Raw genomic sequence first — 26,901 nt, 5'->3', positions numbered from 1 at the left:
GCAGGAGCTGGCGACAATGCAGAGCTTGGACCCACCCGGGCACTTGAGCTGAAATATCGTCTTACTCATCAACTGGAAAGGAAGCATTATTAGACTCTCATACATTGTCGTCATCGCTGACACCCTCTACAGAACTTTAATAACTAAGGCGGCACTACACAAATAAAGATGGTTGATTTCCTGATTTCTTGACTGTGAAGCTCACGCTAACCCCGCAATTCGCCATGTCGATCGCTGATATATAACGGCATCATGGCTTTGGTACCTTCTCCGCCCCGAGTTGATCTTTCAGTTTGCATACCTGTTACAATGGCACCTGTAATAGCTGTGTTACTAACTGTGGTGTATTTCACTTTTGGGTTGGGGGGGTCATGCCCTGTTATAACCCAGCAGTTGAGCGATCCACCTTACGAGAACTACTTTTACTCCGACTGCAACACCGACGCGCAGGTTGTTGTCACAAGCCCTCTCCCCGATAGCAATCTGTCCATTATCGGTCCACGGTTGATTGTTGCATGGCCTGCGGGCAACAGCGGCATATGCACTTTCTTCGAACCCCAGAACGAGAAGAATGGAACGCTGGCTATCGAGCTCGTCAACTCGACCGTTGGATCCCCGCTCGGCGTCATCAATCGCGATGAAAAAGATTCGGAATATCCATTTGTTGGAGTCGAGGGCATTCTCTCTTTCAACACTTCCGCAAAACTAACTGTCGCCATTTTGGGGAGTATCCGCAACATCCGAGACTTCACTGAGGGGCCGAGCATCCTCAGTCCTATCATACAAAATGCTACCAATATCACAAGGGCCAAGAACGGAGGAGTTCTTATATCTCGATTATGGCTGGACAATATTACCATAACCAACCTACTTCTTGAGCCCTGGGAAAACAAACGAAGCAGCATTTTGATCGACGATGACACTGTCAATTTCGGGGCTGGCTTCTACCGTTTCGCAGCTTCGTTCAACTACCCACAGCTCAAGCAACTTTCACCACAGCAAGTTCTCAACAATCAATCCCGATCTCTGATACTAAAAGAAGAATCTCAAGTTCGGTCATTATCATTTTTCTCATATACCGACAAACTCCTCGCTGGTGGCTGGCGCTTCCTGACATACTTTGGCCGCGACACCATGATCGCTGCACTTTTGCTCGAGCCTGTTCTCAGCGTAGGAAACAGCTCGGCCTTGGAGGCAGTCATAGGTGCCGTTCTGGAACGTATCAATCGTACCGATGGATCCGTCTGCCATGAAGAGACTATCGGCGATTATGCGACGTTTGTGAACTTGCAAAAGGGTATTGTCTCGACTGCCCCTGGCTTCACGTATCCAATGATAGATACCGACTTCTTCTTACCTGTTCTTATGGAACGGTATTTCAGTGTCTTACCAGATCGAATCGACCTACTACTCAGCACAAAAGCGGGCGAAGTCGATGTTGCGAATCAGAATCTGACTTGGGGCGAACTGAGCTACATCAACGCACAGAAGATCATGAACATCACGAGGTCATTCGAAGAGGAGCAAGATGTGGAGAATCTGATCCAACTCAAGAAAGGTGAGTTAGTTGGCCAGTGGCGCGATTCGACATATGGCCTTGCCAATGGTCGCATCCCATTCGACGTGAACTGTGCCTTAGTGCCAGCAGCTCTTTACGCCATCTCGAAGCTTGCGAAGGTGTCTGGAGTCTACCCAAATAACTCTGTAACAAAGGAATGGAGTACGACCGCGGAAAGGAGAGCTAAGATTTGGGAGGACAGCACACTGTCGTTATTCCAATACAACGTCACGATTCAAGACGCCACCTCTCGCTTGGACGATTATATCGATGCCAACACATTCTACGATGGTCCAACAAACGCAAAGTCTCTGTCAAACTACTCGTCTTCCGGAACACTGATAGACTACGCGATTGCAATCAATACTACGAAGAACCCGGATAGGATTGAGATCACGCACACGGATACGGCATTCCGCTTATTCCTTCTCAACTCGACAAACGATGAACAACTGACAACCTTCCTGAATGCCACCGCAAACGCGATCCTTCGTCCATTTCCAGCAGGCTTGAGCACACCTTACGGCATCGTGGTAGCCAATCCAGCATTAGCAGACAATAAGGAAATAACCGCCGGTTTTACGAACTCTGCTTATCATGGAACAGTTATCTGGAGCTGGCAACTAGCTCTGATGGCTAAAGGCCTCGAGCGTCAACTCGCAAGATGTTTGTCAAAGTCCGAAGACGACAATCCTGCGTTCTGCAAGAATGACGGCGTCCATGAGACTGCGAAGAATGCATATAATCATCTATGGGATACAATCGAGGATAATAGTGAACGTTTGCAGTCAGAGGTTTGGAGCTGGAGTTATAGTGAGGAGGGTGGCTACAAATTCGCGCCTCTGGGAACTCTGCCGCCTCCACCTGGGCTGGGATCTGGAACGGAGAGCAATGTGAGACAGCTTTGGAGTTTGACTTTTCTTGCAGTCAAGAGGAACAAATCTTTCGCCTGACATCACGTTGCACGTTATTTGGTGGCAGAATCCATCTTGCCCAACATGCTTGGATATGGAATGATCTATCTAGCTACTTCACGCTCATTAAATATTAGTCACAGGTCCAAATTCTCAAATTTCTCCGATCACTGCGTTTCCTAAGCCCAATCAAGCCTTCTCTGAAAGATCAAAACATTGGACTCACTAGTCTCATCACTATACCTTGCTCCCGTTCTCGCATAAAGTGTAAATCCATGCCGGTCAACAACCTCCAGTAACTTCAAAAGTTTCAGCTGCGTCTCATCCTCATCAGCGTGGTGAATGCTTCTCCATGGATCACCCTTGAACTTGATCTTTGCCCTTTCTTTAGTAACTTCGTGTCTTTGGATATCTCTGGTGAAAGCTTCGAGGACATCGTTGACGAGATCGCTTGGTGGTGAATTGAGAATCTTGAGTTTGTCGCCGCCGTGGAACGAGATGTTTATCCATTCAACAGGAGGGAGGTTGTAGTGAGATTTTCGAAACACGAGAGCGTCTAATTTATTAGCATACTATAGTCGGAAAGGCTCGTCACTGCGTGTTACCTTTTGTGCTTATTCGTTTACTTATCTCAATAGGGGAATAGATCACCCAACCCAACCCATAAAGTGCTTCGACTAAACGAAGTACCAGTAGTAGCGACTGTTCACTTCCGTTCGGATCGAAACCCCAGGGATACCCTCTCAATTTGAACTCTCTCGATCGTTCACGAGGAATAACCGTCTTGATGCCTTTGGGCCAGTGCTTTCTGACTACCTCATGAATATCGGCGACTTCTGACTGGGAGAAGTTTATTAAGTTGATACGGTCGAGCGCGTTGCGGGTTAAGGTAGCAAATTGTGGTTTGTTTGGTTGAGCCTTTTGTAAAGACTGTCGGGGCGGTGATGGTGTTGAGTTTGAGCTCGAGGGCTCGATATACTCGTAAAATGGGGAGGGTTCCTCGCACATCTTGGCGGTTGTTTTTTGGGGAAATTGTAAAGCCAAGGGATGGTCGCCAAGATGTAGTTAAAGGTTTCGCTCACCCTACCTCAGTGACATCACGTCAGCCACAATGATAACAATCAGGGTCCTACAGGAAGGATCGAGATCAGCAGGTTCAGGCGGTGCAGGGGGCTGTGGGTTGGGAGCCAATAGATGAGACAAGTGACGCAAAGGCTGCGGCACGGAAAAAGTCACTGGATAAATCGTCGGTGACTGCGTGACTGTTTCAGTTGCTTATCTGGATGAACCAGGATAAAGAACACATTGTAGCTTACTAAGAGCACTGGTCAATTAACTATAAATCAATTTGAGAACGTTATACTGTCAAGAGCGTATTGGAGTAAGCTGAGTAGAGTATAGGACAATTAATAATAAGTGTCTCAGGTCTTTTGTTCCTGCAGGGATCGTCTTGGAGGACTGCAAAAGCTTGTACAAACCTCAGCTTACATCAATCTATGCCGAATAAGGTTTCTATGACCGATTGACAAATACTTTGACTTCTGGAAATATACTTGTTTCGCGAAACAATTTCCACTATCTACTATCTAGTAGCTTTTTTGATGTGTGAGGACTGATGTTATCCGCTGATAGGCTATTGAAGTCATTCACGCCCTTGCGCGGGCGGGGTATATTATTCACGGTCGTGATTTTGCGATAGGAATTTCAGTTTCCCTTGTACACATCCTCATGAAAAGCAACTCTAACGATCATTTTACTGAAAAATAAATTGAGCAACGTCAGGTTCACCCGACAATACAGATTACCGCTGTGCATTACAATCATGTCTACCGATGATACTCAAGACATCATGCTTCAGGCCCAATGCCTCTGCAAAGGGTTCACGTTCACCACGCAAATCCCTCGCCAAAGCCTACCTCTTGAGGGATCCATGTGCCACTGCACGTCGTGTCGAAACGTCACCGGAGCCATGTTCAGCAGTGATACAAACTGGCCCGGCCCGCTCAACGAAATCCTCGATTCGGATCTCAAGCGTTACGAGTTCACGGCCAACGTCTCGATCCTGTTTTGTGGAACTTGTTCGACGCCCATGTTCTGGGATGAGCATTACCAGAACAAACCGAACCACATGAGCGTTTTCACGGGCGTTCTGAAGGATGTCGACGATGGAAATTTCATCAGGTTCGTGGATCAGATATTTGTGGGGGATACAGAAGATGGAGGCGTTTCACCGTGGCTGCAGGACGTCAACCACGATGGTTCAAAGCCACGTCTATGGGAAGGAAGATCGGGCAAGAGTAACGAGCTGGACGAGGACTCACTAGGAGCTAAAGGAATCGGTCCTTCGGAGGAGGTTGCTAAGACAGGTATCCCCATGCACTGTCGTTGCAAAGGTGTTCAGCTCGTCTTTCGGCCAAGCAACGTCGACTTCTCAACCATGGATCCCAGCCATATACCGGGCTACATCGATCGGGCGTCTCATAAGCATCTTGCCACGCTGGACCCATGCAACTCCTGTCGATTATCGACAGGAATCGACATGATGAACTGGACATTCGCTCTCCCAGCACAAATCGAGTTCGCAGAAAGCTCCGAAGGAAGCAAATTCCCTCAAAACACACATGACCTAAAGAATGCCGTGAAAAGTGTCGAACGGGACTCCCGATATGGGACTCTTACTTTTTACGCCAGCTCACCAGATGTTCAGCGATATTTCTGCTCCCGATGCTCCGCTACGGTTTTCTACACGGTGGACGATCGACCGAGCGTCATTGACGTGGCTGTCGGGCTCCTGCATGCTCCTGAGGGGGCTAGAGCGGAGAGTGTCCTGGCCTGGAACCTGGGGGCCCAAATGATGAGTGAGAAGGAGTTTGGTGATAGTTGGAGGGGTAACTTGGTGAAGTCTGTCAAAGCAGGATCGGAGAAGTGGAGAACCAAGAAAGGTTATGAGAAGACTTGGTCCAGGCTTAAAATCGAAGAGGCGCAGAACAAGTCGTAGCGGAGGTTTTTCCACACCCGATGTAGTATTGTGTTAACAGTGCCTTGCGTTCTGGCTTATGGTCTAAGTGCTGAACTGAATACTTACTTTATGTCAAAGAACCCGCCATGATATTTTTAGAGATCATAGTCCACTAGTTCCTCACTACTCATCATACCTTGTAGTTGGCCAAGTTGATTGAAGCTGTCACGCGACCGCAAATTTGGGAGAGCAGAGTAAGCGCCAAAGGTAAATTGCTAGCTAGAAAACCAAACAAACAAGCATCAAAAAGAGCGACAAACACAGTCAAAGAGACGAAACCCGGGTTCCCAACACTCCAAACATTCCCAAAAGTCGTGATAGACAAAGTCATCAAAATCGTAACATTCTCAGTTAAGCAGCATTGAGACGCTGGATGAGGAACTGAGGAGCAGGTCCAGAAGCATCAGACTGGTACGCCAGATGGGGAGCAGCAACAATGAGAGAGCCAGTGCAGACGAGATCGCCGACGTTGCAGAAAACCTTGGTTCGCTCAGCTGGGTAGTTAGGAATGCGGCCCCGGTTCTGAAGGTTCTTAGTGTAGCCGAAAAGGATGGTGCCGGCGATCTTGTTGCGGATGTTGGATGGAAGGTCTTCGATGGTGGCCGCGGCGAGAGCAGCACCTTGACTGTAACCTCCAGCGACGAGCTTCGAAGAAGGACACTTGGTGTTGGCGAGGTTGAACAGAGAAGTCATTTCTCCGATTGCGGCCCTGGATGTTCCTCTAGGGAGGGCGTTGTCTCCAATGGTAGCGCGGTATGCACCGCCAACCTTGAACGAGTTAGACTAAGTTTAGTCGAGAATATGGGGAAGCACTTACACCCTGGATCCAGACTCCGTCTCGGCCAAAGCTACTCTCAAGAGCAGAAGCAACTCGGGGACCTAGAGTACCCTTTTGATTTTATTAGAAATTGCCCAAAGCTGTTTTCGAGAAATAGCTTACCAAGTTTCCAAGTTCAGTAGAGCCGCGAGCAAAGATGAAGATCTGACCGGGACAGTCGCCAGCAGCTCCGTTGGAGAGGTCATTGCGAGTGATGCTTCCAGCCTGTCGCCCTTCAAGAGCAACAAGAGTCTCAGAAGAAGTAGGCAGAGCAGAAGCAGAAGCGACAAGTAGTGAAAGAACGGAAGTAAACTTCATGATTGCGAGTAGGTAGAGATTGAACTAATTGTTGGGTGTTGGAGGTGATGCTGGAATGATTGGAATGCTCCTGTTTGAATAATCCATTATAACCGGGGATTATGGTTCTATTTATCGTAATCTATTGCAATGCTTAGTCTTGGCTGTTTTTCTTTTTCCTCTTGTTTAATTTTCGCTTGATTTCATGGTTTCATCTCTCGATCGTCCAAACCCTGAATCCCTGGACCCAACTCCTTGGGAAATCTCCATACCTCGGCACTAAGCAGTGGAGAGGGGGACATCTCACACACCTCAACTAGTGTCGTTGTATCAGAAGACCTTAAGACCCCGCACTTTCACAACACCATCAGTTTCGTCTTACAGCAAATCAATGCTGGGGATTATTCTCTGAAACTACCTTAGGCCTTCGGACCTCGTTACTCTGTATCCTTTTAGGAAGTGGTGCCCAGCCTTTAGTCATTCTCTATCGGAAGTGATCCGAAACTGTTTTCCCTCAACTTTGTTTTAAATGGCGGACATTTTACAACGTGGCTGATGGTGTCCGACCTTCTAACTCCCGTCGACTTCCCGTGTTGCGCTAGTGTTCTTGGAGTCCGTCAGCATTAATGTCAGGGCAAGACGCTAACCTGATAAACACTGATCTTGCGAAAGACATCGACAACGAAGCCTCGGCTGTTGTTTTAGTGTTGTAACCTCAAAGATCAGCAGCTATAGATTCCTCGATCGTTAAGAATTTTACGAGCAAGGGCGCGTCCGGGCCAAAGTCAGACCGCATCTTCACCACAAACAATCGCCAAAAGCAGCGTCTTTTTCGAGGTGGACCAGGTCATCTATCCCATCAGCAATGTCCATTTGAACGGACTGAGCCTAAACCGGAACGGACCGCGTCCGGGCTTACTCTACTGTAACATAAAACGTTGTGGAGAGCCATCAGCATTGACAAGATTGGTCAACTCGAGACTCGGTCGTGAATTCGCAACAATTGCCAAATTCATTACCGGATTACTAGTTTGTAGTCAAGATTCAGTTAGAATGGACTTGGGTTCTTGTAGCCGAAGTGAGCTTGCAGCGCTGACGGGCGTTGAAGTTGACATGTCAGTCACGAGCTTAGATAGGAGCTGGAGAAGTCACTTGTCAGATTGTCCAAGACCCCATATCTCCACCTCGATGGTAATGCAGCAAGGGTATTTCATCTCATTTACAGTTACATCTGAGTTTAAGTCCCGGTCGTTCTCCTCGGAAGGAGTTGTTCCTTGTTGGACTACGACGTAGAAAGAAGAATGCTACTATAATCATGATATGATAACTTCTTGGTATGCTATTAGAACCTTCTGCGGTCGCGCTGATAAAGAAAAAAGAAAACCTTTTAGCGCTCTATGCTCTGTTGTCGATTTCTGCTGGTTGCATTAGAAGAATTAAGAGGTCGAGATTGGCTACAATACGTAGTTGAGCAGCGTAAATGGAGCTCTTTGGTAATTGCCGAGAATTGCCTAGATTAAAGTCCGACAACCGAGAGCACCGGTTCTAATTCGTTTCAATAACCAGATCCCCGTTTCCTTTTGTAATCTATTAGAGTTTGGTTTGACAGACAATTAAGGAATTGAAGTCCGGCCTGCCGCTGAAACCCTTGTTAAATCCAGTGTAATTTCCTGACTCCTTCCAATTTCAGCTAGCGAATTACCGATGTAACGGAAATAAACCAACTGCATTCCAAAAGCACACGAATTTGTGGGCCATAGTGACATTCTCTCAACTGACTTGGCGACCATGTGCGTGACTGATCACATCAGGCCATAAACATGTCCAGAAGGCTTTTCGAAATGATCATAAAGCGATGTCTTTCCCAACAATTCGTGAGTGACAAACGCTCCTGATAGCTCGTGTACTTTCGTGACACAAATATTGAACACAATCGCATTTATAAATAGACACGGAATTGAGAACAGACCTCCAGTGTTTGGTACCTCATCGGGGGTAAGCAGAGGGTAACAGCGAAAAAAGAAACGAAACTCATGCAACCTTCAGTGATTTGGCTTGGAGACAGCTTATCATGGAGTAATCAGGAAATATAAAAAGCAAAAATAAGAACAGGAAACAGGTTTTCTGTGAGAGCTACTTTGCTTATTGATTCATTTCCATATAATCTCTCATTGATAGGATACAAGTTATCAACCTCAACCAAACTCCCTACAGGGTATGATTCCTCCGTTAGCACAGACCTGAACTTTCTTTTTACCTTTATTCTTATCCTTCCAACAAGATGGAACCCCGAACCCGTGAGATCGATCCGAGACTAGTGTTTTTTGCACAGACCGATAGTGAGAGACCGCCCAATCGACGAATGAGTGGCTGATAACTGAAACAACAGTCGTAACATCACCTGGAAATTGCTCCTTGGCAATCGAAACTCGACAATCTCCAGTGGCCATTGGTAATTTATGCCAGCTCATGTATATATCTACAAGATACCGAGGCTATGAAGTCGAGATCATGTCACAATCGGCAATCGGACTCGGAATAATTGGTCCCTTGCATATACGCCTCGTGCGGCTGAATTCTTGTGAAACGCAAACAACATTAACGTGCAGAATAGAGTATGTCACAAAGGCTTGGCTGCCTACCTCTACTTGCTAATTGGTCAAGAAGCTCGTCTCAGTTCTATGAACAGAATCTCAGCCTACAGCAGGTAGAGATCTCGACCGAGGCACGATCACACATTCGTCCGTGTATACGCTCGGATCCAATATTCTGACTGCAAGAAAACTCCCACATTGATAGACTCCCAAGGCTTGGAAGGATCGACCACAGAAAGGTCAAAGCGACGGATAAGCTAAAGGTTATTGTTAGTGAACCAGGTCATCAAGGCTGCTTGGTGAAACTGTATACTTACTTCCACAAGAACCTTGTTCAGCTCCATCAACGCAATATTCTTTCCAAGGCACTGCCACCTTCCATAGCCGAATACAAGTTCAAGAGTGCCCTCCATAAGACGAAGTTGATCCTTGGAGCTGTCTAGCCATCGTTCCGGTCGGAATTCGTTAGCGTCTTCACCCCAGACATCTGTTCTTCGGAATATGCCCCAAGCACAGTAGCCGATCTTGGTTCCTCCCGGTAGGTATTGCCCTTTAAAGGTATCGCCGCCAGCTGGAACTTCCTTTGACATTAGGCCGACGACTGGTGGGTGGATTCGAAGACCTTCCTTGATGACGGCTTGCAAGTACGGCATTGCTCGTGCTTCGGTATCTGTGATGATCGGTTGACTAGGTCTGTGTTCTTTGATCTCGGTTCGCATCTTCTCCACCACACGAGGGTTGGAAATAATATATAGAACTGTTGCTCGGATGGCGGTGGCAGTAGTATCAGCTCCAGCTAGACTATTGCCTTGTTAGTGTCGTTCGGTCCGAAACGATGCAAGAATATGTTTCCGAAAGCTTACATTTGCATAAGAATCTCAGATTCTACTTCGTGCTGGAGCAAACCTCGGGCGATAAAGGATCCAATCATGTCTCTGTGTTCCTTGGGGTTGGGACCAAAACGTTCCGCCGCAACTTTCTTCGCGATGGCCATAACTCTACCGACACCGGCCTTATCTTTTTCCGAAGGTAGCATAGGCTTGAAAATTGGCAATTGCAACAGCTTCATCATCCAGGGCATCACAGTCGTCACGATGATAGTAGGCATACTCTCTTCCATCGCATTTATGTAGCCATTGACATCTGAATCAGTCTCCAGATCACCAAACTGCTCACCGAAAGCAAGCGCAGAGATAACATCCAGCGTGAAGTACTGTGCTTTGTAACCGAAGTCGAAAGGTCTGTTTTGTGACGCGTATTTGGTGTCTATCAATTCGATCAGGCGCTCAACGTTGATATCGACGGTCGTCTCGATATTGTCGACCTCTTTGCCGGAATAAGCGGCTGCCATTTTGGAACGAGTGCTGGCGTGCAGATCATCGTTCCTCTGAGATAAGACATTATCCTTGGTGGGATCCAGACGCATGGCATCGTACCAGCTTGAGCGTTGAAACCGTGTGCGGACATTGAGCATGTGTTTCATCAAGTCTGGGTCCGATGTGATGAGATCATTTGGCCCGACGCGAGCTATATCGCCTGTAGATCATGTCAATTAATTGGAAGGTCTATTTGCAATTACTCAAAGTAACAGACTGCAGGGGCTTTGATGATGATGAAGTTGACATCAAATATAAAAGAATTTGAGACAGCAAGGAAAAAAGACCAAGATCTAGAAGCTTGGCGATGAATGTCATGAACTTGGCAGGCACCAGATATGCCGAGATGTCCATCACATGACTTACCATATTTCTTACAAGCCTCCCAAAGATCCAAATGAGTTCGTCCACCACCAACTGTTGAGATTAGCCACAATTGAGAAAAGCCAGCGAATGCGGGCCCTTTGAAGTGCCGCAGACGAGCCCATTGGTAAAGCGTCGACACAACATAACCAACAACGAATGAGATCGCGACAAGAGCCAAAGCCCTGGAGTCCAGTTTGAGATGGCCCATCGAATAAGAACACGAAGAGTAAGACAAACAGAAGAAGTGGTGGAGTAAACGAGAGAAATGTAGTTGGCCATGTCCTTTATCAGTAAAATATCGCTTCTCCTGGCTGTGCCTCATGGATCATTCGGTTGTCCATGCCATGCCCCCTCCTCGCTTGCCTCGCTTGAGCCGTTAAACGGTCTACAGTGTGCACACTCATGTCAGTTGAAACCTTAAATCCTTGAAGATACCCTGGAAACCTGGCATCGCGACATGATAGCGGTGATCCCTTCCACTTAGAGCTTTGGCCGCGCCAATGGGATACTTACCCGTCAAGACTCCGCTTTTATACGGGCTCTGAGGGTTTATACTCATCCCTGTGACCGTGTGTAAGTTTACGGGCCTTTTCTGTTCCGTCTTGAACGAGCAGGGGAGTCAAATGTCGGTAGAAGGATAGGTCTCGTTCTTCGAATGCCAGACATCATATCATCAACCTCAACTCAAAAATATCTTCGAAAGCCAGATAATCGCTTGTCAGGACGTGAGAAAATGGCTTCTCCTGAACGATTGCACGCGGATGGCACAACCGACCAACCTGATCATTTGGTTGCCGATGTCAGTATACAGCGCATCAATGTCTATTCGGATGAGGTGGGGAACTGATCGGCTCTAGTATTCATCTCAAGATGACACTGATAGCGATGGCGACTCCGCTCTTGCTTTGGTACGTTCATTCGTCTGACACTGATCACAAGCAACGCGGCGATTGTCAGCGTGAACACGCGCTCGCCATGGTTGTGGTCAAAAGGAAATTGATACTAATAAATGTTTATGCTGTAGTCCCTCGCAAGTTCGTCGGAGTCACTTGCTTCGACCATCATGAGACATCGCACAGAAAATGGCAGATCATATCATGCATTCAAAGAAGGAAGTCAGTTGCGATAAGCGCCATTTACCTCGGAATCACATGACTGACAAAGTGACCTCAGGATACGTACTTCCAAACGATGAGGTATGATATGATATTAATTCGATGTTGTCAAACTATTGGCTGATCTAATATTTTTTCCCAAAGACAGAGAATGATAGACTTGGTATGTATTGATAAAGTCGAGGATGTACACCACTAATTCAAGAAACGTTAGACCTACAGCATATGCTCTTTACCTTAACTTTCGATGGTAAACTACTCAACTGTCCTGTAACTTCACCTCGAAGAGTTCTAGACGCAGGAACAGGGACTGGCGTTTGGGCAATCGATTATGGTTAGTCCTCGTCTTGTCTAGACGTATCCGATCACATTTCTAACGAGAGGTCCTATGTATAGCTGAAGATCATCCTGACTCACAGGTAAAGTGACTTGGAAGTCCTTCAAGGTGTTTTCACACTAACATGATTTTCTTTCTAGGTTGTCGGCATCGACCTCAGCCCTACGCAACCGGATTTGTAAGACATCCTCAGCCATATCAAAATCTTCATCCTGTTAACAGAATGACCAGCGTCCCGCCTAATCTCACCTTTTACATCGACGATATAGAAGATCCTTGGACTTTTAGCTATAAGTTTGATCTCATCTACGGCCGCATGCTCACCGGCTCAGTTCGAGATTGGCCCAAGTTCATCAAGCAAAGCTACGAGTAAGTCAATACTCACATTTCTCGTTGTTTCCAGATTTACTGACATTGAGAAAGTAACTTGGAGTCCGGCGGCTGGATTGAACTAGCTGATATCCTCCTCCAACTTCATTCCGACGACGATACGATCCCCAAAGGCTGCGCGTCTGCAAAATGGGGAGACTTAATGCTCGAGGCAGCTGCGAAATTCGGTGCCCCTCTGGATAGTTGCACGAGGTATAAACAGCAACTGGCCGATGCTGGCTTCGTTGATATTGTCGAAACGATCTACAAGTGGCCATGTTGCAGTTGGCCGCGCGATCCCAAGTATAAAGAGATGGGTGAGTCTCCTGCAGCACTTGCTAACTCCATATCACGTGCTAATACATGCATTAGGTCTCTGGAACTATGAGAATCTCGGTAATGGAGCTTCAGGTCTGAGTCTCGCCTTGTTCACTCGAGCTTTGGGATGGACTCCGGAAGAGGTCGAGGTGTTTTTGGTGGATGTAAGGAAAGATATGAAGAATAAAAACATACATGGATGGTGGCCTATTCATGTTGTTTATGGACGGAAGCCATGAGGTGAATGAGTGGAACACTCTGTTTGCGAAATACCAGCTCTTTGTTTTTTGGCAACTTCAATGTCTGGCACCATAGGATCGCATCAGTTCCAATCAATCTACTGTCAAGCTGTCTCGAAAAGCTGAAGTATGAGACTGCCTCTGCGCTTACTTTATTCATTATCTGAATCATCCGAATCAGAGTTCGCATGTCTTGGAATCGCCGGTGCTGGACAGCCCAATGGCACAATTTTGCCCTCCTTCCGATATTTCTCAATTCTATCCAAGATCTCTTCACAGTCCTTCCAGATCCTGCGTCTGTTCTGCAACCCAATTAGGCTCTTTCGGTTGCGAAATATTTCAGCGTGTAGACGAAGCCAGTCTGTTCCTGTACGACTCAGTTGGCGAACAGGCACCGCAGGGTGGGCGCTTCTATTGAACGCCTCCGTGTCGTCGTCCCATTTCTTCACCATGGCCTCTTTTGTTGTAGTTGCCCAGAAAGAAATCGGTAGTGATGACCATGCCTCGTATAACCAAGGCGTGTCGCGGACTGTTACCTCGTACAAAACGGAATTCGGTAGATGCTGGAAGGCTCGAGAGACAAGTTTTAGACTGGCTATGTCCTTGAAGCTGAGCTCGACAAGTATCGCATGTTTGATCTCAGCGGGTAGCCTGGCAAATGGATCGTCATTTGCCGTGCCTGTAGTCATAATGTGGGCGAGTTCGGAATCGCCATTTTGTGAGTCGGTCTTCTGTCCAGACGATTGCAGCAGCGACTCCAAACCAGGCACAAAGCACGGGTTGGCTACAAGGTATTCATCGCCCACATTATGCTCCCACCACTGCTGCGCGGCATATCGCACAGCTAGGTCCCGAGGAAAGCCATGGTAGTCTTCGTAGTTCCCTTCGAGTCTCCACCATTGAATCATACCCTCGACATCCACCACACCTTGCCTTCGTAACGACGCGCGCTTGAAGATCTCGAAGCATGTTGGGTGAAAAGGCATGGAGTATTTTCCTGCTTCCTCAGGATCCCACAGAACATTTTCTGCATACGGAGAGGACTCGCCATGGCGGGCGGGGAAAAGTTCTGGGTCGCCTATGTCTCTGCTCGGCATGTAGTCACTCAAGCCACTGAGGAAATAGCTGCTCGAGATCTCAAAGGCTTCGTCGTCAGTTTGCGGCTCCCAGTCATCTGGCTTAGGTATCAGGCATTGGATTTCCTGGCAGCCTTTCATGGCTTCCACGGAGATATGGTGACCGCTATACCCTCCGTTTTGTGTGCATTTCGGCCCAGGAATGTGTTCGAGTTCATCTTCCGGGATATGTGAATGTAGGGCCTCCCCTCCATACATTCTGGTCGCAGATTGAAGATCGGCACCTGTCTGGACAATGAAGCATTTCTTCTCACACCGACTTTCATCAGGATCCTCTTCAATGACGAAGTTCATACTAGAACCCCAAGCTGCTTCCGGCGGTTCATTCTCGGTTCGCGAACGACAGATATTGAAGCTCACGCCACAGAGGTGGCAGAGGATCTCCGAGTAGCCCATAATGATATAAAATTAATTTTAAAGACAAAGATGATGGAAAGGAAATGATAGAAGGATCACTGGGGATTATGCGGCTTTTGTAATTATCCGTAGGCTGGTTAGCTTCAGGCAGCAGGAGGCTCCACATTTCGGCGAATGGGTAGATAAGGTCGCGCAACCGACATTACTACTGTAAGACGCTTATGGTAATTGGCACCTTGGCGTGTCCACGATCCATGACAAGACCTATCGATACAATTGTTCCTCCAGAATTGTTACTTTTCAACCTGTGTTTGCTCTTGCACCTCCGCTTTAACTCAATAACTAACCATTCAAAGACCCTTAACTCCGACTTTGAGTAGCCATTGATCAGCATCAATCTGACCTTTCAGGTCTCCGGAAGCCAGGTCCTTGACATCCCAAGTAGACCAGACAAACCGACCATGGAGGAACTGTGCCTCGCCAGAAGCAGCCCAAACTGCGAACGAGCCAGGGAGGTTTTCTAGATTTTGTGAGTGACTCTTTCAGGACAGTTCTTCTAGCATATAACGTACCATCGGTCCAGGGCAAGGTGTCTTCCGTATACCCAGTCTTGCGAGCAGCCTCCGTGAACACAATGGAAGGGTGGAATGAAATAATTCGCATCTTTTCCTCGGGCGTGTCTCGAGCGATTTGTTGCATGACGGTGGCAAAAGAACTCTTGGTGAGTTGGTATCCCGGCATTTGAGGGGCACTGTCCCAACGATGAATGTCTTGGGTTGAGACAGAAATAACAAACTGTGAGGAGTTAGTCTTATGCAAAAGAATTGGACCATACTTCTTACCTTCTGCTTTACATGCTTGGGCTGCTTGTAAAATCTCTCGACCATATAAAGCGGCGCATGAACATTATTCTCAAAGTCTTGCCAAAGTCTGTCGGCGCCCTGGTCAAGGATTGGCTGGAGCGCCGGCTCGCCGACGGCATTCAGCACGAGAACATCGATCAGTATACCCTCTCTCTCCAGGTTATCCCAGACTTGTTGAGCCTGAGTCCTGTTGAAGACGTCACAGGTACGAGAAGTCACTGAAGTGTCAGGGTATGCATCATTAAGCTTAGACGCTGCGGCACTGGTAACATCTTCGCGGCGACCTAGGATAATGACGCTTGATGCACCGGCAATGCAGTAGTTTCTTGCGATGGCATGACCAATACCAGTCGAGCCGCCGCTGACAAGAACGGTCCTGCCTTGTTGAGACAGCTCTGGCCGCTGAGGGGATATTGCCTCATAAGGTTTGTCATGGTTTCGCTAACCTGAGTTAGCCTATTTCTGGGGTATAAGAAGTGGTTTCGTACGATAGTGACACCATTGATAGTTGCAGTAGGGGGGTTCATGATGATATTGGTTTGAGAGAAGGTGCTTCGAGATACGAAGAGAATGATTGAGTAGAGGAAATGGAAACAAGTGTTTGGTTTGACCATTCTTCTTCGTGGAAAAGACACATATTTATACACCGTTCGTCTTACATAGAGCAACGTCAGTCTCTGGGTTTCTATCACTAGATCTTACTCCTGCCGAGTATTTGTCCAAACGTGGTAAAGTTTGGAAACTCTGGATCCTACGATCCTACCTCCCAGATGGACCCAGTATTTCCTTATCTTATCTTATCTAATCATGGGGATAAAAACTAACTGCGCCTGGAAGAAATGTCCAATGGTGGATCGCTGAAGAAGAACACTAGCTAGCTGTATCAGGAATAGTTGCCGACTGAGCATGCAAGGGGCTGCCGCATAACTTTTATACTGTCACGATGCTAACCCTATACCATCTGGAACATTTCAACCTCAACTGATTGATTATCTTAAGCATATTTGTAAGACAAAAAAGTTAATTAAAGAAGCTTGATTCAAAAGTACCTCAAATTCATCAAATCGGCTCACTGATATTGGGAACGTGACCGTTGGTGAAATCGCTAGTTGTTCCGGGACGCTCAAATTCCGCGTCAATTAAAACCTCGTGGTCAACTCAGCAGCCACCAATATTCCCACTGATCCCGTTAGTGGAAGATGCTTCACATGTAAACTCGACGATGAAATTTGTCAGCCAAGTAATGGCTGAAAGGCAATTTAATCTGCAGTGCTGTCCGTTGAGCTCAATGGTGATGGTTCGTTTGATGCAGCTCCATGGCAAACATCTGTCAATTTGAGGATTTGCGGCCAATGATCAACAAATGGGGCATTTGCGAGCAAAGGAAGACAAACCATGAAGCTCGCCTGTATATTTGACATGGACTTTGAGAAATACCGCTATCCAGGTACGCCTGAGACAGGCTGTAAAGCAAACTGCCACATGCGGCAGGAATGCTCGCTTAGCAAGCGATCGACGCAACATCTGACCCTCAGCCCATCAGCCTCTTTCTTCACAAAATCCCCCAGACCAGGACGAAACTTCCTGCTAAATCAGCTTGGCAAGAAGGTTTGTCCCATTCTCTCAGCTTCCGCTACCGACGATCAGCGGCATCCAGCGCTAATATTAGGATGTGTTCCTGGGCCTGGAGGGATCTAGATCAGGGGACCGTTTCATCCACATGGCGTTAAAATTGCGCTAAGTCCAAAAATACGAGGCGGCCCGTGGAAGACGAGTAGCCTGATCCACTACGGTAGAAGGAATTAGGGAGTGTAATTGGCTACTGCGGAGATGAAGTTGATGCCAAAGCGTCGTCAATGCCGATGGTAGAAGAGCTATATAAAACCCACGGATCAATCTGGAGAAATGCGATAATCTACACAAACCTCTCGTTTGTATCTCATTCATCATGCATCTTCCAAGTGGGAAAGCAGCTCTCTGCGCACTAGGTATGTACCGAGTGACGATCAGTCTATCACCAAGCTAACAAGCAGTAGCGTTGCTCAACTCAGCCAATGCTCTCACGGTCACAATCCTAGCAGACACCAACCGTGATGGCAAGATCGACAAGAATGACGTTTCCGGCAAATCCAAATGGACAAACGACATAGGAGCCCTGATCTTGCCCAACATTGGCGACTCTGGTAGCCGTTGTGCCAGGAGATGGGGACCAAGTTCTGAGATTGATGGCGGCGACGAATCTTATCTCGATCAGTGCAACGACGCTTCTGATAATGTCCAGCGAAACCCAAAGTTCCTTGCGTCTTTACAGACTTTGCCTGTGAAATCCTTGAGTGCCTCGGCTAAAGGTTCAATCTCTATTGCGGACGAAGCTGCTGCTTCAAAAGTCCGTATTTTTGTCAAGCAAGACGGGAAGTGGAACTACGTCAGCTCGAGTCACGTATTCACAGCTCAAGAGCTCAAGTCTGGACTCAACCTAGGCGTTGACGCTCGCGATGTCCGTCGTCCTAATGGCTGGGATGGACGCGCCAAGATTCAGTTCACTGTCACGGATGGCAAGACTAAGGCAACTGATGCTGTTGCCGTCAGGGTTGCTCCTGTACTGACCCATCACCATGCACAAAACGCCAAGCGCATTTTCACAACCGGTGTCAATGAGGCTGGCTTCGACCCTCCCCAAGAAGAATTTGTTGCGGATATTATCCGAAATGTAGCTGACGCTGGCATTAAGGAGCCTGTCTTCCAGTTCTACAATCAGGACAGGTGGACACAGGATTTCTTTGAGCCTGGCTACGCTAGTATTCCCGGCAGCAATGGCCCTGTCACCATTCGAATCATGATTCGATCAGTTCAAAGTGACCGTCGAGCTGGTCGTGATATCTTCCACCACCTCCGTAACGAGAACGTTGGTGCCGTCCAGCATCCTGGTAGAGGCGAGAGCATTGACTCATGTGGCAACCTTGAAACCATTCCTCCTTACTCCCACAACGGGAAGAGCTTCCCAGTTGGAAGAACAACCATGGGCGCTTTGAATGGAAGAAATCCCCTCATGATTGAGTTCCTTCAGGCTCAACAAGTTCAGGACCCGTTGATCCTCGACACTAGCTGGCTTTACGTGGGCCACGTGGATGAGTTCATTCAGTTCCTGCCAACCGATAGCAAGCGCGGCTGGATGATCATGGTTGCCGATACCCAAAAGGGTATGAACCTGCTCAAGAAAGCCGCCAAAGATGGCTATGGCAGGGTTAAGGCTGTTTCACGAACTCTGTCAGCATCTGACAGAAGACAGGGCTCGTGCATGCCCCGACAGACCATTGCCGAGGCCCTCAAGTTCAGGAACTTTGACAGTGTCAACCAAGATGTGGCCAAGCGTATCGAAGCCAACCTCGACATTCTCAAGCGCGAGACTGGAGTTACCGATAATGAAATCCACCGTGTTCCCTCACTATTCTACTACGCCGAGTCGGACGGTTGGTCGTGCTCTGCCCAGGCTCAAAAAGCGGCAAGCAACACAGGTATCGACATGAGACCTGGCAAACAAGGAGGACCTGCCCCCAAAGCCAAGTCCATCGTCGAAGCAGCTACCCCCAACAACTCTGTTCATCGCCGCCAGTTTGATAATTCAAACCAGGTCGTGGCTCTATACCCCGCCACCGTCAACAACCTGGTTTTGACTGACCATCATGTTCTTGCACCTAACCCTTGGGGTCCAGTGATCAATGGCAAGGATATTCTTGCTACAGCTGTATCTGAGGTTTATGCTAGCGTTGGATTTAATGTTACGTATCAGGATGATTGGTTTTCTCATTATGAGCTGCAGGGAGATGTTCACTGCGGAAGTAACTCGTGGAGAGAAATCCCTGCGAAGTGGTGGTAAATTTCACTTCTCATACATAGTTATTAATCATATTTGTATAGTGGATGGGAGACGTTGAGAAGGTACCATCGGACATTTATGTTACTATGCCTCCTGAACCAATTCTCTCTTACCATATGATGAGCAACGGGCCTGTTCGCATCCAGTATCAAAAAGTGACATGGCAGCGACTTTAATGTTCGTCTCTTTGACCGGCTCACAGTTCTCCTGAATGATTTCTTTCCCCTCAGGTGCAGGTCGCGTGATCGAAAACTCCTTGAGCTTATACTCCGAATCGCCCTCGAGCACCATCTCTGAGAGTGCCTTGCCGAGAGTCGGGACAAACTTCATCGCCCAGCCAGCCGTGAATATAGCAATACTCTTGTCTGCGCCTCCATTTAAATACTTCTCAGGTAAGAAGTCCAGCACGAACATATTGTCTAAGAACGTTAGCCAGCGTTTCAACCCTGCCGTGTGTAAATACGTACCAAAAACATTGGTCTGGAGGCAGCTAACCGTTGAAGCCGGCACCGTATGATCGACACCAACGACGTGGTCTCTGACAAAATCTTGAGTGTCTTGGATATCCTGGGGACTCAGAACATTGGTCCGCCGTTCACTGGGATCTTTGATCGTGTGAGTGGCAGCATCGACGGCGATGCGAACGACATTCGGTGGACCCCATGGTAGAGCTGGGAAGCCGTAGAAGAGACGCGATCTCTTGTTTACATCCGGAGCGAACTGAAACCACATGCCTTTAATCCCATGTCAGCATCGAATGGAGCATCGAGAATGCTGAACTTACTGGGGAAAATAGTTCCGTTGGGTCCTGCATTGGTATTGAAGTAGGTAGCGACCATCTCCCAGATGTCCAGACCTAGAGAAATTCCAAAGCTAGGCTTCAAGACGTGATTAACATAACTACCACTCGTGATGATGATCTTCTTGGTCAGGTAGATAACCGATTTGTCGTGAACGGTTCCATGAACCTCCCAGATAGACTTATCCTTGTCTGATGGACGAATTTTCTCGACTTTGGTGTGCTGCTTGGCATCTGCACTGTAATCCCTCGCGAGACTGTACAAGGTTCGTAGGAGTAGTTGGACGTTGATGACTCCATTGTCTGGGGCGAAGAGACCCATCCAATCTTTGTTTAGGTTCTTGAATGGGTATTGTTCTTCGATCTCTTCAGCAGACACTTCCATTGTCAACATATGTCTTTACAAGCCCGAGGTTTCGGAATCTTACACTCTTTGTAATGCATGTTGAACTTCTTCAAGTTATCGACTGGCCCTAGTAGCGTCCCTGTCGTTTTTGTCAGTAGAGAGAAACTTCGAATTGGCAAGAGTTTTACCCTCAGGAGTATCGCCGCCCATATCCTTATCGCCAAAGTTGAGCAAGCCACCCATCCAGCGGAGTGATACTCCAGCATCCTTCTCGAGGGCGTCCCAATGCTTCATGGCCTTGATAGCGAGCTCAGCCATGAACTCTTCGGTGTACCTGAGGAGTCAGTTGGCATGTAACTAAGAGATAAGTGTGACTTACATGGTGCGGAACATGCGTGCTAGATCGCCTGAACTTCCAGCTTGATTAAAGAAATTGTTCTGTTCCAGGATCATCACGCTGGCTCCTGATTTGGCTACTTCATAACCAGCAGCGAGTCCAACCGGACCGCCTCCAACGACGACCACATCGTAGACTTTTGAATCGGACATTATTTGGAAGGACTTTTAAATAAGTCTTGACCAAAGTGAATTGAGTATGAAGAATTGTATTATCAGGCTGGGAATCAACCTCAATTTGTAAATGTAATGAATTATATGAAGCTCAGCTGCACTATTTATGGACTATCGTCGCATTCCAGGTCTTAAATATGATGGCTTGATTGGTGTAAAAGGTGCTTCTTGGACGTAGAGATGTCTTTACAAGACTCGATAAATTACAGATACAACCGTCGAGACATGAAAAGGCTGCAATTGAAACTCTTTCTGGTCTAAATGAGGGGGTGAACATTGCTGAATTGTTCAATATGTCTCAGCCATTGATTGAAGTTGCTAAGAGTTGATAGCTGAAGACACGGTCTAGAAGAGCGGGGATGCGCGCGGGATGTTCCGCCTTTAGCTCTGGTGTGGCATCGCTATGCCCTGTAGGGTTTAGCTATCGACTCTGTTGTAGCTGAACGGAGAAATAGGCCGTATCCAGCTACAACGGCTTGCCTCAATTGTGTGCGACCCCGTGGGCAACCTTGCTTCACCTCGAGCCAGCGCAAGGAAAACAGCCAATCCAAAGAGCCACCGCTTATTCGTACCTATTCACTTTTGACAAGAGTCTTTCTGTGAAGTTATCATATAAAGGGAGCCTGCTCTTCATGAGGGAAGTGACCGCTCTTGTAAGATGCATCAGCGGCTAGTGGCAATGAAACAGCCTATCAAGCAGCCACAGACATGTCCAAGGATTGGGGCACAGTAAGCTTACTGTCCCATGTTTCACAAATGAAATTGCGATCGTACCGAATGGCAAATGACTGGAGATCAGCAGTCCACTCTTCTCTCGGTATTTGATGATACTGAATAGTCAAACTCAAGTAATACCATGCATATAATATTATTCTGGTATATACTCCCTACTCACGATTACAATTACAGAACGAGAACAATCACTTTGTAGCTGACCTGTCATCTCACTGTCGCTGGTGCCCCCACTCATTCTGCTGCGGTGAAGGATGAGACACAGGCGAGAACCCTCCATAATTACCATTGCCGTCTCTGTCAGCGGACAACTCAACAGGCGGTGCATCATTGGCCTTGTACCCAGGCTGACCTGTAAGCTCCGATGCAGCGTAACCATGTCCGTAAGACGGAGTTGTGCCTGCAGGTGATGATACGTGGTTCAGGTCCCAGCCACCCACAACCGTTGATTGGCCTGGACTTGTCGCAGTGTATGCCATTGGTGTCTCATTTTGTGCTGATGGCGCCGCCACGCCGCGAGGTCCGCTGTAGTGTTTTCGCCGACGCCAGAAGAGAAAGCCGCACCCGAGAAGGGCCAGGATGCCAGCGATACTGCAGCCGACTGCTATTCCTGCTATGGCTCCGGTGCTGAGGCCGCCGGATGAATCATTGTCGGGCGAAGAAGTTGACGATTCTGTGCTTGTGGAAGTTGCGCGTGTTGCACTTCTTGTGCCCATCTTGGCTGTGCGATCCATCAGAATCTCCAAGTCTGGAGCGTCGAATCCACCCTCAGGCGTTGTCATCGTCGCACCGCCAGTCTTGTCGCCTCCAATCGCGGTTCTGATCTCAGTTGGTACTTCGTATGTAGTCAACTTATTCTGATATCGTGCCCACATGGCGTTCTCCTCGTTTTGCTTGCCAAAGTTCATGTTGTGTGCGCCTTGAATTGGCGGGACGTCACATATACTGTCTGACGCGTTGGCATAGCTACCGCCAATGATAAGCATTTGGGCGTTTTCAACGACATTGCAGCTCATCATGCTCTTGGGATACGTTCCAGTACCGTTGTCGTAACCTGGGTATGGGCCGCGGATCCATTGGAAGCTGGGGAGGGTGAGGATGTAGATGTCGTCGTAACCTGTCTCATGGGGAGGAAAGCCTCGACCGCCAAAGATGTAACTGGACGAATCGTTAGTCCTGAAATAAACGGAAATAAGGTGAAGCAAGACTTACATGTTGTAGCTTGAGCGATCCTTTGCCCAGGTCGCGCCACCACAGAATCGCTTCCTGTCACCGGGTATATTGCCCGTTGCCTTCTGAGTATACCACTTGGAGTTTGCGACGTCGTATAACAGGATCTCGTCCATGGGCTGGGGTGAAAGCGTTCCATTCCCGTTCAAGTCCTGTCCACCACCGAAGTAGACCAGCATCCCACTGTCTCCAATTGGGATGAACACCATGGCTCCTTCTGCTCTTCCCACATCATCAGGTCCTGTCATGTTACTCCACTCATTCGAGTCCATCTCATACTTGATCAACCCACTCGATGCCAATCTGTCACCACTCCAGTCGGAGATGGACTTGTCGCTGAGCCATCCGCCGTAGTAATATGCCTCGCCTCGTGACGGAACAGAAACTCCAGCGCCATAACTGGCGGCCTGGACCGACCTTGGAGGGGAACCTTCGGAGTGCCATTCGTCGTAGAGGATATCGTAGCTGTAGAGAGTGAAAGGGTCTGACGGGGTATCTTCGTATTCGCCGCCGTACAGATAAAGACGCTTATTGACTGAGTCCTCCCACAGAATACCTCCCTGGACGTTGGGGATCGTAGCGTTCTTGGACAGGCCGGTGTGGAACGTGGGCATCTCCTCATCGTTTACAGAGTCGAGGTCATTGTACGTGAAGAAGTCATCTGTGAACGTGTCAACGGGGTTTGGCCAATCTGAAGGGTCGATACCTACTGGTGTAGTTCTCCTTAGCCTTGTAACGTTCGTAATTGATCATACCCCCATCGATATAGAGCTTTCGGTCAACGACAGCCGTTTGATGGCCCCATCTCCGGCAGAAGTTCTTGGCTGGGTCATTCTGAGCTAGACATGCCGTTATAAAACAACATGCCAGCAGAAAGAAGGTGCGCAAAGAGTGGTTCATGTCGCGGGAGTAACGTAACAGTTGGCGATTGACATGGAGAAGCAGAAGGTGGGCATATGGGGTTGAGATACAATGTAGTATCTTGATTCAGATGATCTGTGGGTGGGAGGAAGCCCCTGTGCTATGCAGGTTTGGACCTCTAATCGACCGGTCTGGGAGGGTTGGATTCGAGCTGCAAGTAATATGAAGGCGCTGCACACCATTACTGAAAATGGACTTTTTTGTGACGAGTTAGCTGAGGCCAGAGGGTTATCACACAATAATAGGATTGCTGTGTTCCCCGGGCTTGGTAGCACAGCCTGGACTGTGTACTCTTACCCAAGTGCTATCGCGCATGATGTTTTGTTTCACCAGCCGACCTTGGCGATACTCTGGGTGAAGTAGATACTGTACCGTCAGTCTAACAACTCCACTGTCAATTACCTACTGGTGAGGGTAAAGAGAGAATAAGGTCGGAAATAAGCGTGGGTTATCCACATTGCGTACACCTGAAGCCCTGTATCTTTGTATGTGGGGTGGGCCCCTTGTTATTCCGAATTATCAAGCTCTCAGTGGCTATTGGCCTGTAAAAGGAACGAGAAGCCCACTGTTAGTGCATTTTACCCTTAGAAAAGCAATTTTCCAGCGCGTTGATTGTCCCAAGAGCCCCTGTAAATTGAGCACAGGTACATATTATACAAAGATTCAGGGGTTCAGGTGTAGTCCCACTTTGAATGGCATCCCTGTTGTGATGAGGGCCAACAGTGAAAAACATGGGTCGCCCGCCCAACATGGGGTTCACAAACATGCATGAAAGTAGCTGAGCTTGGCCAGCATGAAAAGCAAAGTGACAAGGTATCAGTCCACTCCGAGCACATTTCTCTGATCAAACCAATAATTCACCAATGTTGATGAACAGAACCTGCAGTGTCTCATCATACAGCATTTCCCATTGTTTACTTACTATAGCATCGTACGATTGAATCCTCGGAAGCCGCCCAACATTGCTGACTGCATATTGCACCTACCCATTTTAATGAAAGGATCTCGGCTTCTTCTCGATCAAGACACCATGTCATACAGAGCACATGTGGCTGGAGACCGTTTTCGTTGGGCTAAGATTGCCGTCAGCTTACTGCTTGTTATTAACAGGGCTGAATTGGATGCTCATGCTACACACCGGAGCCAATGGTGATGAAACGGTAGGATAAACGCCACAGTACCTTAATTTGGGGGCCGTATGAATACAGGCTCTTGGTTTGTATTGTTGGTTCAATGGAGGCTGAGTTTGTCGCCCATATAGTATTGTCGCACAGCATGCTCTTTGTAGTTATTGGGTTATCTCTATCCGTACTTGCTCATTCTTGATTGCCCAATTCTCCGCTTCCATCTCAATAACATCCCCGCACCTGGCAAAGAATACGAACTCTACTCGAGCGTAATAAATATCTAGTAGTATTTGGAGAAAGTTACATTACACAGTAATTGGACACCCGATACTCTGCGCGCTCGAGCTGTACAGCCTATAATAACCACCTCGAATGGCAATTGGCCTCGAGCATCTCTCTGAGATAGAACAGAAATAAGAAAATGAAACAAAATTGGTAGTCCAGCCCAAACCCTAGGGCCGCCCGATCAAGTATAACTCCTTTCAGAGGAACTCCAATCATTTGATCAACCTTGCCTCCTCCTTTGTTTTGCCATGAAAGTTCATGAGGTGTCTAACAAAACTGGTTCGTGCAGTGTAAGCCATTGTGCAGCTCCCAATCGAACATTTATGTGGCTTTAAGCCGTCATGTACGCGTTGGTGTACATCCAGCTGGTGTTTGGTGACAAAGGTCATGATGCAATTGGGACATTTGTGTGGTTTCTCGCCTTTGTGTCGCCTCTCGTGAATTATCAAGCCCCCACGTTGTGTGAACGTCTTGCCGCATCCCTCTCTTTTGCATGCCCAGGGCCTTTCCCCCGTGTGGGTAAGCCTGTGTGCATCAAGACCATCTTCCCTCCGAAACTTCCATTCACACCCAGGCCAATCGCAATGAAAAGGTTTCTCATCGGAGTGTGACTCCTCATGATGAGTAAGCTCCCATTTGCGGAAGAAGATCTTCCCACAAACGGAACAACCGCGAACGACCTCCCAGTAATTCCGATCGACGTCGTGTTGGAGTGCGGTGTTAGGACTCCTTTCGGAGATGTGTGCGTAATTGGACGTACGGTGTTGCGATCGGCAATGGTGCAATTGTTGCCCAACTGTCGTGAATGTTTCGTTGCAAGAGGTGCAACCCAATTGGATTGGCTCTTGTGGGGCTCCATTCGAGACCCATAGACTGGATGGTAAAAACGGGACATTAAAATCCGCAATTGGTGGCTCAGGCGTGACGTTGGATATGGTTCCTGTACCCACCCAGAGTTTGTCACCCATTGCTGGGTTAAGCTTCCAGAGCGCATGGTTGATAGGAATATCCAGAAGCATGCTTCTTGCACCATCCCAATCTTCAGGCAACCAATTCCACATGCCCGAATTGGTCGTAATGGATTCAAATTCGACAGTGCATTGGCTGAAGTCAAAATGCACAAGTGGGTTAAAATCTGCTTCACCGACGTTAATTACACCAAGCTTCATGGCGATGCCATGGTCGGGCCCATGGCATAATGATGCCTTGAACGCATGGCAGCTCCACGGCACGATCGGCAATCCCCATCTATCCAGAAGTGCGAATGCGATCTCTTCTTGGGTTGCGGTCGGATTGGCCGATTTTACCTGTTGAATTTGCCGACAGAGTCGATGGGCCA

The 26,901-nt window shown here is 47.9% G+C and overlaps 12 protein-coding genes across 12 annotated transcripts; 4 read left to right on the top strand and 8 right to left on the bottom strand.

Annotated features, from left to right (window-relative positions):
- Nucleotides 1–309: 309 nt before the first annotated feature.
- On the top strand, nucleotides 310–2,511 carry B0J16DRAFT_304510 (uncharacterized protein; the record flags this gene model as incomplete). Its single annotated transcript, XM_046124727.1, has 1 exon — nucleotides 310–2,511. One exon carries the CDS (start codon nucleotides 310–312, stop codon nucleotides 2,509–2,511), a length of 2,202 nt encoding a protein of 733 aa, XP_045982819.1.
- A 38-nt stretch (nucleotides 2,512–2,549) lies between these two features.
- Nucleotides 2,550–3,564, bottom strand: B0J16DRAFT_341006 (uncharacterized protein). Its single transcript, XM_046127778.1, has 2 exons — nucleotides 3,078–3,564; nucleotides 2,550–3,028 (listed from the first exon to the last, which is right to left on the bottom strand). Exons 1-2 carry the CDS (start codon nucleotides 3,478–3,480, stop codon nucleotides 2,652–2,654), a joined length of 780 nt encoding a protein of 259 aa, XP_045982818.1. The 5' UTR covers nucleotides 3,481–3,564; the 3' UTR covers nucleotides 2,550–2,651.
- Nucleotides 3,565–4,196: 632 nt separating this feature from the next.
- On the top strand, nucleotides 4,197–5,711 carry B0J16DRAFT_341005 (Mss4-like protein). Its single transcript, XM_046127777.1, has one exon. The coding sequence runs from the start codon at nucleotides 4,295–4,297 to the stop codon at nucleotides 5,468–5,470; it is 1,176 nt and encodes a 391-aa protein (XP_045982817.1). The 5' UTR covers nucleotides 4,197–4,294; the 3' UTR covers nucleotides 5,471–5,711.
- Nucleotides 5,712–5,842: 131 nt separating this feature from the next.
- B0J16DRAFT_398922 (cutinase-domain-containing protein) lies at nucleotides 5,843–6,699 on the bottom strand (the record flags this gene model as incomplete). Its single annotated transcript, XM_046132428.1, has 3 exons — nucleotides 6,432–6,699; nucleotides 6,309–6,380; nucleotides 5,843–6,259 (listed from the first exon to the last, which is right to left on the bottom strand). The coding sequence occupies exons 1-3, from the start codon at nucleotides 6,624–6,626 to the stop codon at nucleotides 5,843–5,845; spliced, it is 684 nt and encodes a 227-aa protein (XP_045982816.1). The 5' UTR covers nucleotides 6,627–6,699.
- A 2,637-nt stretch (nucleotides 6,700–9,336) lies between these two features.
- On the bottom strand, nucleotides 9,337–11,149 carry B0J16DRAFT_319972 (cytochrome P450; the record flags this gene model as incomplete). Its single annotated transcript, XM_046125541.1, has 4 exons — nucleotides 9,337–9,456; nucleotides 9,517–10,000; nucleotides 10,063–10,735; nucleotides 10,942–11,149. 4 exons carry the CDS (start codon nucleotides 11,147–11,149, stop codon nucleotides 9,337–9,339), a joined length of 1,485 nt encoding a protein of 494 aa, XP_045982815.1.
- A 525-nt stretch (nucleotides 11,150–11,674) lies between these two features.
- B0J16DRAFT_384242 (S-adenosyl-L-methionine-dependent methyltransferase) lies at nucleotides 11,675–13,319 on the top strand (the record flags this gene model as incomplete). The annotated part of the gene is made up of 11 exons (XM_046131401.1): nucleotides 11,675–11,740; nucleotides 11,799–11,849; nucleotides 11,966–12,056; nucleotides 12,115–12,137; nucleotides 12,201–12,219; nucleotides 12,271–12,390; nucleotides 12,453–12,475; nucleotides 12,534–12,571; nucleotides 12,625–12,762; nucleotides 12,817–13,079; nucleotides 13,135–13,319. 11 exons carry the CDS (start codon nucleotides 11,675–11,677, stop codon nucleotides 13,317–13,319), a joined length of 1,017 nt encoding a protein of 338 aa, XP_045982814.1.
- B0J16DRAFT_125128 (uncharacterized protein) lies at nucleotides 13,104–14,969 on the bottom strand. Its single transcript, XM_046121677.1, has one exon. The coding sequence runs from the start codon at nucleotides 14,849–14,851 to the stop codon at nucleotides 13,472–13,474; it is 1,380 nt and encodes a 459-aa protein (XP_045982813.1). The 5' UTR covers nucleotides 14,852–14,969; the 3' UTR covers nucleotides 13,104–13,471.
- A 193-nt stretch (nucleotides 14,970–15,162) lies between these two features.
- On the bottom strand, nucleotides 15,163–16,202 carry B0J16DRAFT_355675 (uncharacterized protein; the record flags this gene model as incomplete). The annotated part of the gene is made up of 4 exons (XM_046129424.1): nucleotides 15,163–15,332; nucleotides 15,385–15,607; nucleotides 15,655–16,116; nucleotides 16,164–16,202. The coding sequence occupies 4 exons, from the start codon at nucleotides 16,200–16,202 to the stop codon at nucleotides 15,163–15,165; spliced, it is 894 nt and encodes a 297-aa protein (XP_045982812.1).
- A 1,400-nt stretch (nucleotides 16,203–17,602) lies between these two features.
- B0J16DRAFT_414557 (uncharacterized protein) lies at nucleotides 17,603–19,684 on the top strand. Its single transcript, XM_046133463.1, has 2 exons — nucleotides 17,603–17,663; nucleotides 17,712–19,684. The coding sequence occupies exons 1-2, from the start codon at nucleotides 17,624–17,626 to the stop codon at nucleotides 19,550–19,552; spliced, it is 1,881 nt and encodes a 626-aa protein (XP_045982811.1). The 5' UTR covers nucleotides 17,603–17,623; the 3' UTR covers nucleotides 19,553–19,684.
- B0J16DRAFT_355673 (uncharacterized protein) lies at nucleotides 19,637–21,246 on the bottom strand (the record flags this gene model as incomplete). The annotated part of the gene is made up of 5 exons (XM_046129423.1): nucleotides 19,637–19,971; nucleotides 20,020–20,286; nucleotides 20,337–20,749; nucleotides 20,864–21,031; nucleotides 21,077–21,246. 5 exons carry the CDS (start codon nucleotides 21,244–21,246, stop codon nucleotides 19,637–19,639), a joined length of 1,353 nt encoding a protein of 450 aa, XP_045982810.1.
- A 965-nt stretch (nucleotides 21,247–22,211) lies between these two features.
- Nucleotides 22,212–24,129, bottom strand: B0J16DRAFT_304499 (uncharacterized protein; the record flags this gene model as incomplete). Its single annotated transcript, XM_046124726.1, has 3 exons — nucleotides 22,212–23,157; nucleotides 23,212–23,890; nucleotides 23,940–24,129. The coding sequence occupies 3 exons, from the start codon at nucleotides 24,127–24,129 to the stop codon at nucleotides 22,212–22,214; spliced, it is 1,815 nt and encodes a 604-aa protein (XP_045982809.1).
- A 1,350-nt stretch (nucleotides 24,130–25,479) lies between these two features.
- Nucleotides 25,480–26,802, bottom strand: B0J16DRAFT_398908 (uncharacterized protein). The gene has a single exon (XM_046132427.1). It carries the CDS (start codon nucleotides 26,729–26,731, stop codon nucleotides 25,775–25,777), a length of 957 nt encoding a protein of 318 aa, XP_045982808.1. The 5' UTR covers nucleotides 26,732–26,802; the 3' UTR covers nucleotides 25,480–25,774.
- Between the last annotated feature and the right edge of the window lie 99 nt (nucleotides 26,803–26,901).

The sequence above is a fragment of the Fusarium flagelliforme genome (genome assembly GCF_020744385.1).
Source record: "Fusarium flagelliforme strain FIESC 12 MPI-CAGE-AA-0113 chromosome Unknown B0J16scaffold_4, whole genome shotgun sequence".
Lineage (NCBI taxonomy): Eukaryota > Fungi > Ascomycota > Sordariomycetes > Hypocreales > Nectriaceae > Fusarium > Fusarium flagelliforme.
The sequence above is the reverse complement of the archived record's forward strand: the minus strand, read 5'-3'. Positions and strand labels throughout refer to the sequence as shown.